The sequence below is a fragment of the Gekko japonicus genome, unplaced genomic scaffold (assembly GCF_001447785.1).
Source record: "Gekko japonicus isolate JY-2015 unplaced genomic scaffold, Gekko_japonicus_V1.1 scaffold484, whole genome shotgun sequence".
Taxonomy (NCBI): domain Eukaryota; kingdom Metazoa; phylum Chordata; class Lepidosauria; order Squamata; family Gekkonidae; genus Gekko; species Gekko japonicus.
Window position 1 is genome coordinate 824,965 of NW_015168059.1, and position 12,059 is coordinate 837,023.

At 46.7% G+C, this 12,059-nt stretch overlaps 1 protein-coding gene across 1 annotated transcript in view; it reads right to left on the reverse strand.

Annotated features, from left to right (window-relative positions):
* VCL (vinculin) overlaps window positions 1-12,059 on the reverse strand; it is a 147,277-nt gene that overhangs the window by 28,994 nt on the left and 106,224 nt on the right. Inside the window, exons 15-16 of the mRNA XM_015414526.1 lie at window positions 10,821-10,929; window positions 3,123-3,425 (exon numbers count right to left, since the gene is read on the reverse strand). Of these exons, the coding sequence (XP_015270012.1) occupies window positions 3,123-3,425; window positions 10,821-10,929 (412 nt within the window). The remainder of the gene's footprint in view (window positions 1-3,122; window positions 3,426-10,820; window positions 10,930-12,059) is intronic.

Consider the following 12,059-nt stretch of genomic DNA (forward strand, 5'->3'; position numbering starts at 1 on the left):
CCTTGCATTCTGTATTTCACATGAGTCTATTGAAGAAGGATCCTGGACCGTCTCCTTGGAGACCAGAGACTACTCCTCCTCCACCTGTCATTTTGGAAGGGGATGAACATTTTGAAATTGCTGATATCCTTGATTGTAAAGTGAAACGTGGTAAACTCTGGTACCTTATCGAATGGGTTGATTTCGGTCCCCAGCACCGCGAATGGGTGGAAGAAGGGGATATTCGGGCCCCTTACCTGATCCGTAGTTTCCACAGAAAGTTCCCGGACAAACCGGGAGGTCTCCCGCCCAGCCCGGGAGATCTCCCGCCCAGGCCGGGAGGTGTGTTGTAAGTGTATTTTAAGGGGGGCAGTATGTCAGCAAGCTGCCATTCTGTTTTCTGTGACCTCTGTGTACATATCCTTTCCCTGTTACACCCGGCTTGGCTTCTATCATCCTGCTCCTGCTTTGGAATGCAAAAGATAACTGCTGGAGGTTGTGTGGGGGAGAAGATGCTGTAATGCTTGCCTATTGATTTCCCAGGACTTCTGCACCTGTGTTTTGTCTGATGTTTTGCCTGGTTCTCATGTACTGGGCGCGCAACCGTTTCCTTAGCCCGCCAGCGGGAAAGATATTCATTGGATCTGTATCTGTTTGAAATTCCTTTAATATGCTTGACCTAACTGTGTATCCCCAGTTCTAACAAAGAACGTGTTTGAGTATGTCTTCAACGCTTTGAAATAAATTTGGCTTTTCTTGAAAACGTGGATTTATTCTCGATGCTTGGGGATCCAACAGAGGGCCAACAAGCAGGCGATGGAGGCTGAGGACTTCCTTTGATGTCGCCCCCTAGCACTGGCATTCACAGGTTCGCTGCTGCTGACTATGGAGGTTCCCCTGGCTACTAGCCATTGATGGAACTCTCCTCCATGAATTTCTGCCTTTGCAGCCTTCACTACATCCTCTGACAGTAAATCCCCCTACTGAATTGTTACTTGGTAGGAATGCACAATGCTGACTAGTGGCAATCCCAGAAAAGAAGGCAAAAACAAGTGTAGTCAACAGACTCACCAATTACCACTTGCCAGAAAGCTGAAGAACATGTAATAGAGAATAATGTATACAACGTAGCTACAGTGAAAAGGTACAAAATGTAAGCAATAGAGAACTGGTATGTGCAACAATGGAGAACTACTAAATAATTCGACGTTGTGTCCGGATGTTTGATTACAACGTTTCAAAGTTCATCCTTCACCAGGGTGTTCTATAATAAAATACATAACTACTTAAGAAAAGGAGAGCCATACAAAGAAATTGCAAGGTCAATGTGTAAATCTAACCAAGAGCTCACCCCTTTAAGCTGCTGTGGTTTTCATACTCTTACTGACATGCACTGGGAGCAGTCTGTGTTAACAGAACATACAAGTCATACAGTGTCAATGTAAATAAGTATAACATTGCTAAAAGCATTTCTTCCAGCTACTCACAACAATTCAATACAAAATCGGACGCCAATCAAGCCAGCCGATAAAGGAGGCGCAACCGTTATACTTAATACTCAGGACTATAAGAATGACAGGCAACTCTCTGACCCTAGATATTACTGTTTATTACTGAGTGATCCTACAGAACGTATCCAGCGACTGATTAGAGTTGTGGCCCAAGAAGCCTTATAATTAAATTACATAGATTCTATACTGGCAGAATTTTTAATAAACAAAAATCCAAGAACTTCAAGATTCCATGTATTATCAAAAATTCATAAATCAGGTTTGCCCCCAAAAGGAAGACCTATATTTGCTTGTTCCTCAGTGTTAGAACCACTAGTAAAATACCTTGACATGTTTCTACAGCCAGTGGTAAAGTGCAGTAGATCTTTTTTAAAAGACACCACTGATTTTATAAGCAAGATAGAGGGTCGAAACACTGAAGCAGGAACAGTACTATTAACTGTGGACGTGGAGTCTTTATACACTAACATCCCATTGGAGGAGGCTAGAATAATTATAGAGCACGAATTAGAACATAGACAGAATCCGAATCCACCGATTTACTTCTTAATGGACCTTTTGGACCTTATTTTTGAAAAAAAAAAAATCTAAATGATGAACAATTCTATCTTCAAACTAGTGGAGTAGCAATGGGTAGCGCTGTGGCACCCTCCATAGCAAATGGACCGGTCCCACTGCAAGTCTGAAGCTATTGAAGCTGATTACATGTTGGAGATTGGCGTCCGATTTTGTATTGAATTGTTGTGAGTAGCTGGAAGAAATGCTTTTAGCAATGTTATACTTATTTACATTGACACTGTATGACTTGTATGTTCGGTTAACACAGACTGCTCCCAGTGCATGTCAGTAAGAATATGAAAACCACAGCAGCTTAAAGGGGTGAGCTGTTGGTTAGATTTACACATTGACCTTGCAATTTCTTTGTATGGCTCTCCTTTTCTTAAGTAGTTATGTATTTTATTATAGAACACCCTGATGAAGGATGAACTTTGAAACGTTGTAATCAAACATCCGGACACAACGTCGAATTATTTAGTAGTTCCCCATTATTGCACATACCAGTTCTCTATTGCTTACATTGTGTACCTTTTCACTGTAGCTACGTTGTATACATTATTCTCTATTACATGTTCTTCAGCTTTTTGGCAAGTGGTAATTGGTGAGTCTGTTAACTACACTTGGTTTTGCCTTCTATTACCATTTTATTATATAATAGTGTAGTGAACATCATTGAATGCAGATAATCCCAGAAAAGAAACATGCCATCATCATTTTGTAGTGACGTGTTTTGCATTTCATGCCAGAATTAAAAAGGCTTGCTAGTTTTTATTTACACTGCGTTTCTCTCCCCAGCAGGGACTCAAAACAGTCGTCACCACCGATTCCCTCTCCTCCATTCTCTCCTCTCAACAACCACCCCGTGAGGTAGGTGAGGCTGAGAGTCTGTGACGGCCCCAGGGCTACCCACGAAGGTTCCATGGCAGAACAGGAATTCGCACCTGCTTCTCCAAGTCCAGCACTCTAACCATGCCGGCTGGCCGTCAGGATCAGCCTAACTCTGCACTCTGCAATATGTTCAGCTTCATATGAAGAGAGCGAAAAGGGTCAAGAGGCTCCTTGTTGGGGGCTTACCAGGATCCGAAATGTTGCCTGCCACGGCTTTCGCATCCATCACCATTGGCGAGATCGTTTTGCTCAGGTCGTCAGAGGCAGCTTTAACCGCTTCACGGAACTTGGGGTCCTCCGAATTTTCTACCTCCTTCTTGGCCACTAACAAAATCCGGTTGGCGCGCCGGGCAATGCTGGTCGCCCCAGCTACAAGCATCTGCGGCTGAATGTTGGCCATGGCGACTTTGCATTTATCCAGGTCTTTCTTAATGGCTTCCTCCGATGCATCCAGCAGTGACTTGGTGTCAATGGCTTCGTCCACCATGCCTGGGGGTAAAAAAGACGAACCAGGTCACCTCCCTTTCTGAATTTGCCCATGGGGAATGGCGACCACATGAACACCAGGAAATCGCCTTATACTGGGGCCCCTTGCAGTCCCTCAAGGTCAGCCTTGTCTACTCAGGCAGGCAGCGGCTCTCCAGGGTCTCAGGCTGAGAGGTCTTTACCATCGGCTACCGCCTGGCCCTTTGGAGATGCTGCCAGGGATTGAAACTGGGACCTTCTGCATGCAAAGCAGAAGCTCTGCCACTGAGCCACAACGGTCATGCCTGCCCTCGACCCAGCGCCTGGGAGCTCTGAAACTGAGGACTCCGTGCCTTTAACACCATTGGAGGCACGGGAGTCCTTGCCAAACCTAAGTACCGAAGAGGATGAGCACCAGCCTCCAGAACAGCCTGCACCTGAAACCGATCAGGTGATGCCTGGCCCCAGCAGCACGCCACCCGATTCTCCGCCACCTATCTGAGGGACCGGAGACACCGGGACTTGGCAACCAGACGCAAGGAGGCACACTTGCACGGTCAGAGATCAATAAGCCTGGAGTTCTAGCGGGATCAAGGACTTCGCGAGGCAGTGCTAATGAGGCACTAATGAATTAACAACCCAGTGAGCTATTTGAATAGGTCGCTGACTGCTGGCAAACTCGTCCTTCGGACCAGAAGCTCTGCACCTCGGACTCTGTTCCTGTTATCCGGCTACTGACTGATTTCCTGGTTCCTGACTCCAGTCCACGTTTTGACAACCCCCTGGCTCTTGATCCTCGGCTCTGCACCCTGACTTCGAGGCTTGCTTATCTGGACTCTGACGCTCGGTAACGCTCTGGCTACGGCTTACCTTTGTGTATTGCGACTTTTGCTCGGGTTATTTTGCCCTCGCTCTGGCTTGACTCTCGGACTGGACTGTGAACTCCCCCTCTCTGCCTTGCCCCACTGGCCCTGTCATGACAACAACCCCAGCCCCCCTTGAGAACCAAATCATCCACCGTGTTCAGTGACAGGGCCGTTCAGGTCCTGCAGAATTTGGCTGGGCTTCAGGCGCAGAATTTTAAACTACTGAGAATTTCCACTCATCCCACTGATCAATCTGCTTTAGCCACCAAGTTATTACTGGGTTCAGGTTTTCATTTGAATTATCTTTCTCCCCCTAAGTTAGGAAAGTATGCTCATAATGCAGTGAAGTGGGGAACTAGAATTCTCTCAAGCTAGAGTCACGGAAAAGAATCCCAACTGCCATAACTCAACGGGAACACAGAACACGCAAAAGCCGACGCTGTCTTTCTTCTCTTAATGGCCTCTGAGAGAAAATATAAGGATACCCAGGAAGGGCCAGAAAGCCCGGGTCCTGGTCTTCTTGTGTTCCCAGTAAGGTAAGTAGACTTCTACAAGGAGAACCACATAAATACGAAGGGTTTTTAAAGGGGGATTATATATAATAATTTTTTTTAAAAAGCAATTATGAAGGCAGAATGCCAGCAGGGGTTTGGGAGCTATCCAGTGTTTTGCACGGAGTGTCACATATGTGACTGTCTGCCCACTGGACAGAAGTCTTGGGTGTGTGCCCGGTGCAAGGAGCTCCTGGTTCTCAGGGAACGAGTTTGCACCCTAGAGGCCAAGGTGGCTGACCTGGAGAAGCAGAGACAGTCAGTTAGGCGCATGAAGACTCTCTGGGACTTGTTAGATATGTCCCACTCTGAAAATGGCAGCCCTGCTGCTGTTAGGGAGCATGAGGGTCAAGAGGAAACAGGGCACCGTACAGGGGATAAAGGGAATGTGCCCTCAGAAGGGACCTCTTCTTCAGCTGGTGAGCGGGTATCCTTTCGCACCAAGGAACCATACCTGGGCAGGGTGGGAGGGGGGCTCTTGGTAGTTGGGTGATTCGATCCTTAGGCAGGTAGACAGCTGGGTGGCGAACCTGCGTACTGACCGTATGGTGACTTGCCTGCCTGGTGCGAAGGTAGCGGACATTACGCGTGTTTTAGATAGGCTGGTAGATAGTGCTGGGGAGGAGCCAGTGGTCGTGGTGCATGTCGGCACCAACGATGTGGGGAAATGCAGTCGTGAGGTCCTGGAGGAGAAATTTAGGATGCTGGGCAGGAAACTTAGGTCCAGGACCTCCAAGGTAGCCTTCTCAGAAGTGCTACCTGTTCCACGCGCAGGGCCGGAGAGACAGGCAGAGATCAGGAGTCTCAATGCGTGGATGAGACGATGGTGTAGGGGGGAAGGGTTCAGGTTTGTTAGGCACTGGGATACTTTTTGGAACAAGAGGGAGCTGTACAGGCGAGACAGTCTCCACTTGTCCCGAGAAGGAACCAGGCTGCTGGCACTTAAAATCAAAAAGGTGGCAGAGCAGCTTTTAAACTGAATATTGGGGGAAAGCCGACAGGAGATGAAAAGTCTCTGGTTCGGGTTGGCTCATCTGAGAGAGGTGAGGGGGTACCGGTTGCTTTTCTACAGGGAGGTGGATTGAAATTGTCCACAGAGGCCATGGCTGGTGACATGGACTGCCGGACAACGACTCGAGATAGCAAGAGGAAGGATGCAGGCTTAACTTGTAAGGGAAATTACAGCTGTTTCTATACAAATGCTAGAAGTGTCCGAGGTAAAATCGGGGAGTTGGAGTGCTTGGTGTCGGAGGGAAAAATAGACATTGTGGGTATTTCTGAAACTTGGTGGGATGAGGAAAATCAGTGGGACACAGTGATTCCCGGTTATATATTATATCGGAAGGATAGGGGGGGAAGGGTTGGAGGTGGGGTAGCTCTGTATGTCAGAGAGGGTATAAAGTCTAGAAAGATTGAGAGGCTAAGTGAATTGGATTCGCTTCTGGAAGTTCTATGGGTTGAAATAGGGGGGCCAAAAGGAAACTTAACACTGGGAGTTTGTTATCGCCCACCAGATCAAAAGATAGAGGAGGATTATAAAATGATGAATGCCTTAAAGATAGCAACTAGACAAAAACACTGTGTAATAATAGGTGATTTTAACTACCCACACATTGATTGGGTCAATATGTGTTCTAGCCGGGAAAAAGAGATTGAGTTTCTAGACACTCTAAATGACTGTGCTATGGAGCAGATGGTCACGGAACCTACCAGGGGAGAGGCGATCCTTGATTTGGTCCTAAGTAACACTCAAGACCTGGTGAGAGATGTAAAAGTGATTGCACCGCTTGGAAACAGTGATCATAATGTTGTTGAGTTCATCATTTGTACAAATAGAGAATTGGCCAAAAAGACTCACACAACCATTTTTAACTTTAAAAGGGGTAATTTCTCTGATATGAGGGGACACGTGGGGAGGAAACTGAAAGGAAAAGTAGAAAGGGTCAAAACAATTGGGGAAGCTTGGGATCTATTTAAAACTACGATCCTAGAAGCTCAAAAAATATATATTCCGCAGGTTAGGAAAGGCACAAACAGGTATAGGAAAAAGCCTGCATGGTTAACAAACAGAGTAATGGAGGCTGTAAAAAGTAAAAAGAATTCCTTTAAGCAGTGGAAAGCTAGTCACAGTGAGGCTGATAAAACGGAACACAGGCTATGGCAAATAAAATGCAAGTCTGAGGTCAGGCAGGCAAAAAGGGAATATGAGGAGCATATAGCAAAAAACGTAAAAACCAACAATAAAACTTTCTTCAAATACATTAGAAACAGGAAACCAGCCAGGGAGGCAGTGGGGCCCTTGGACGACCAAGGGGTAAAAGGAGTATTGAAGGATGATAGGGAAATGGCTGAGAAGCTAAATGCATTTTTTGCCTCCGTCTTCACTGTGGAAGATGAGAAGTGCTTGCCCACTCCAGAACCACTGATTTCAGGAGGGGTGTTGAAAGACCTGAGTCAGATTGAGGTGACGAGAGAGGAGGTCCTAAAACTGATAGACAACTTAAAAACTGAAAAATCACCAGGCCCAGATGGCATACATCCGAGAGTTCTGAAAGAACTCAAATGTGAACTTGTAGATCTCCTGACAAAGATATGTAATCTTTCCTTAAAATCTGCCTCCATTCCTGAGGATTGGAAGGTAGCTAATGTCACTCCCATCTTTAAAAAGGGTTCCAGAGGAGATCCGGGAAATTACAGGCCAGTCAGTCTGACGTCGATACCGGGTAAATTGGTGGAAACCATTATTAAGGAAAGAATTAGTAGGCACATAGATGAACAAAACCTATTGAGGCAGACTCAGCACGGTTTCTGTAAGGGAAGATCTTGTCTCACTAACCTGTTAGTGTTCTTTGAGGGGGTGAACAAACATGTGGACAAGGGGGATCCAATAGATATTATTTACCTTGACTTCCAGAAAGCTTTTGATAAAGTTCCTCATCAAAGGCTCCTAAGTAAGCTCAAAAATCATGGGATAGAAGGACAAGTCCTTTTATGGATCAAAAACTGGCTAGTTCATAGAAAACAGAGAGTGAGTGTAGGTGGGCAATTTATACACGTTGATGGGGTCCGAACTGGCAGAGACTGACCAAGAGAGAGATCTTGGAGTCGTAGTAGATAACTCACTGAAAATGTCAAGACAGTAAGCAACTGCAATAAAAAAGGCCAACGCTATGCTGAGGATTATTAGGAAGGGAACTGGAAACAAATCAGCCAGTATCATCATGCCCCTATATAAATCGATGGTGCGACCTCATTTGGAGTTCTGGTCACCGCACCTCAAAAAGGATATTATAGCATTGGAAAAAGTGCAGAAAATGGCAACTAGAATGATAAAATGGTGGGAACACTTTCCCTATGAAGAAAGGCTAAAATGCTTGGGGCTCTTTCGATTGGAGAAACGATGGCTGAGGGGTGACATGATCGAGGTTTATAAGACTATGCATGGGATAGAGCAGGTCGAGAAAGAGGTACTTTTCTCCCTTTCTCATAATACAAGAACTTGTGGGCACTCAATGGAATTGCTGAGCAGTCAGGTTAGAACAGAAAAAAGGAAGTACTTCTTCACCCGAAGAGTGATTAACACATGGAATTCACTGCCACAGGAAGTGGTAGCTACAAGCATGGTCAGCTACAAAAGGGGATTAGAAAAACACATGGAGCAGAGGTCCATCAGTGGCTATTAGCCACAAGGTATAGATAGGGCCTTGATTCAATTCCCCCCTACCCCACCTCCAAGGTCACAACACCAGCTTAGCAGCCCATGCCCACGTGCCTGCCAGCTCTTCTGTGTGGTGGGCCACAAGAGGGACTCAGCTCCTCATTGGCATCTCCCTCTTTCGCCTTCTCTGTCCCCCACTACTTCTTCCTGGCCAAGCATCTCTTCTGGGGGACAGGCGGGAACGTATCTACACAGCAGACACTGCTGGTCCTGGCTCCCCCAATGCCACACTCCCTCCACAGCTTGCTTCATCCTGTAGTCCGGTGGTTTTACACACACACGTACACGCAGGCACATCAGCCTCTGGGTGGGCCCATCCTGCTATGAGCTGCCAAAAGAGTGAGGCAGCACCCAACACTCTCCAAATACAGATGCCGTTCTACAGGTGCCCGCAAGCTGGCTGAGAGTTATAAACCAATCATTGAAGGGCAACACTTTGATGCAACCACTGTCGAAACGACAAACATGGATGGGGGGAGAGGTCCTGAGTGGATGCCTCTAATGTCATGGTCCAGTGGCCTTCGATGCTAAGCCCACCTGAGCCTTGGAAGCATCTCTCTCTCACCCTAGGTTTCACACTGATCACTTAGCAAACAAGTAGGGATTTCTCCTGCTACCTTGCAAGGAATCAGCTACAAGCAGTAGAATATTATGCACCCTCAATAATACTTAAGACCATTTTGTGTTGTGCACAGGTCAGGCCACAGAGGAGCTTGCAAACCACCCCCAAGTACAGAAGCCTCCAAGAGCCTGTAGCAGCTACCAGCTCTAACACTTCCTGTTAGAGCTCCTTGCTCTGCTCCCCAAAGATATTGGGGGGGGGGGGTTTACTGGTAAGAGCGAGGAAAGAACAGAAGGTGGCAGCAGCACAACTCAGCACGACAGCAAGAGGGCTCTTTAACTGGCTGCAGAAATCACCAACACTGGCAACTGCTACAACCAACTGGAGGCGGCTTCATCTGTGTGAACTGGCCCTCAGGCACACATTTTCAGGGATCAAGGCAATTTGTTCCTGCTGTTGGTCAGCTAAGACATATCACCACTCAGTTTATCTTGAATGATTTCTCTCCCATATTTTCAGACTGTAAATTGGCCTTTGACATTTCTCTGCTCTTCTGCCTTGCAGGCAAGCCTTTTCAAGGTTGTCAATCTCCCCCCCCCCCCTCCATATTCTACAATTCAATCAAGGTCTTTCCCTCACTTCGGCTGTGATCATATGCACAATTAGACCCAGCATAGGTTTGAATGCCAGGCAGATTTAAATGGCACGATCAGACAACAACAACCGGGAAGCGCTCCACAGTTGCCGGCAACCCCTTCTGCTCTGCCGCAGAAGTGGAGTTAAAAGCGGTGGCACAGGGGATTTATCCTCTGGTTAACAGCTGAACTGAACAGGGCTGCTGTCAGTTCAAGCCCCGCACTGGTGTGAGCTGCCAGCTCGCCGTCCACCCAGTGGTTCGAAAGCTTCGGCGAGTAGATAAAATGGGTACCACTCCTTAGAGAGGGTGGGCACACAAAGCCCCCCCCGGGGGGTTGTGTTAGCCAATCGGATGGTCTGCGCATAAGATCCGTAAGCCGGAAAAAGAACTACGCCGCAAGAAAGAGCCTGCAATTGGCCACTCGGCCAGACGGTGGCAGTGGTGCGCTGCGACTGAGACAATGCTGACGACATCAAGCATCGCCGAGGGAAGGAATGCGGCTGGAACACGCCTGGACCTTGCTGCTGACTATCTCCGTTGACTACGATAAAAACGTGTGTGATTTAATTGATATATGTTGTCTTCCCTTACCCCCAAGCATTGTTAGTCCCATGTGATATTCATTAAATAAATAAATATAAAAAAGACACCGGGGAAAACCCAATAATAAATGGGTTGTGACAGGCCACTGATGGACTTTCCCGTGTCTGATTGCTCCAGCGCGCTCACATGGCACAGACCATCCCGACTCCGTGTGGTTGTTTCCCCCCCCTCGCAGTATGTGCATCATCGCAAACTCCATAGGGAGCCCTCAGTGCGGAGGTGCAATTCATCGATCCCTCATTTAAGCGCATGGGGAACAAAACTCCCCGACCCACCTGCAGTTGCGTCTGATCACCCACGGACGGGCTGCGCCCACAGCTTCAAAGGGGGTGTGTGATCGTGCAACTGCGGGTCAGATTCCTCCGGGAGAGACAGCCTGGCTTCTCCCCCGTTTTTCCTGGCACGTGCGACCGCAGCCTCCCACTCCTTCGGTAATATTATGATTTGAAGCTACAAAATCTGCCCCATCCCTTCCTCTGTACCTGTCATTTTCTCTACGTTGTCAATCCACTGGTTCTTCATGGTCTCAAAGTGTTCATAAGCAGCTTGATTCCCCGGGTTTCTTAGGAGAATGCGAGCAGCGGATATGACCTACCAATATAAAAACATTCCGCACTAAGACAACATCTCTGCAGTATTGTTTCACAGTGCGTTTTGGAGGTCTGATCGTCGGGAACTTGTGTAACTTTTCATTTTATGTGGGCATCACTGCATTTTCCCCTCAGGAAGTTTCCAACTGCAAGAGGGACTTCAAGAGCTCAAGGAGGCTTTAGTATAGTTGGGATCCCGGAAAGGCCCTTGTTCATCAGGAAAACTTGACGGAGGATTCTGCAGCTCTGCTGCATCCCCTTTGCGGCCCTTCAGAACACCATCTGGATTCCAGATGGCACCGCCTCACTCAGGACATTGTGCCAGACCCAGTGTGAGCTGAGAGCCCTCCACCCCAATACTGTTTTATATTTATTCATTATGCACATTATTTTGATACTGTTGTTATTTGTTGTTAGCCAGTAAGTCGTGTCCGACTCTTGGCAAACCACACAGCATATCAACTTTCAAGGTAATACAAAAAAGAAAATCACTTAATTTCAAAAACAACAATAAAACCCATTAAAACCTCCACCTAGAATAGCATTAAAACAACAAACAATCAAAAGCAGCAGATTGTTTGTTGTTTTAATGCTATTCTAGGTGGAGGTTTTAATGGGTTTTACTGTTGTTTTTGAAATTATTAAGTGATTTTCTTTTCAAAAGACAGAATACCTTAGAAACAATTTCTCAGTTTAGCAGCAAAGAAAAGACAGTTTTACTCAAGACCACTGAAAACAGGCCAGCCTGATAAACACACCCATTGCACACAAACACTCACAGCCATTGCCAAACCCCCAGATAAATCAAAATGTTTGTGTGGTACTTTCAGTTCAGTGAGTTCCTTTGAGCCTTTTTTTTTTTTTGGCTGAAAAGTAGCAAACAGAATGACTATTTACTTTAAAGAACAAAGCGAGTCCAGTTGGGCACCTTTAAGACCAACAAAGTTTTATTCAGGGTATAAGCTTTTGTATGCACGCAGGTGCCTCTCCACATGTGTGTGTGCACACAAAAGTTTAGACCTGGTGTGAAGAAATGCTTTTTCCTAGGAGATCTGAAATGACCCAAAATTCCACATTGCATTTTAGCAGTTTTTTCTCCCTCTGGGCAGAGACGGGGGGGGGGGGGGGGGG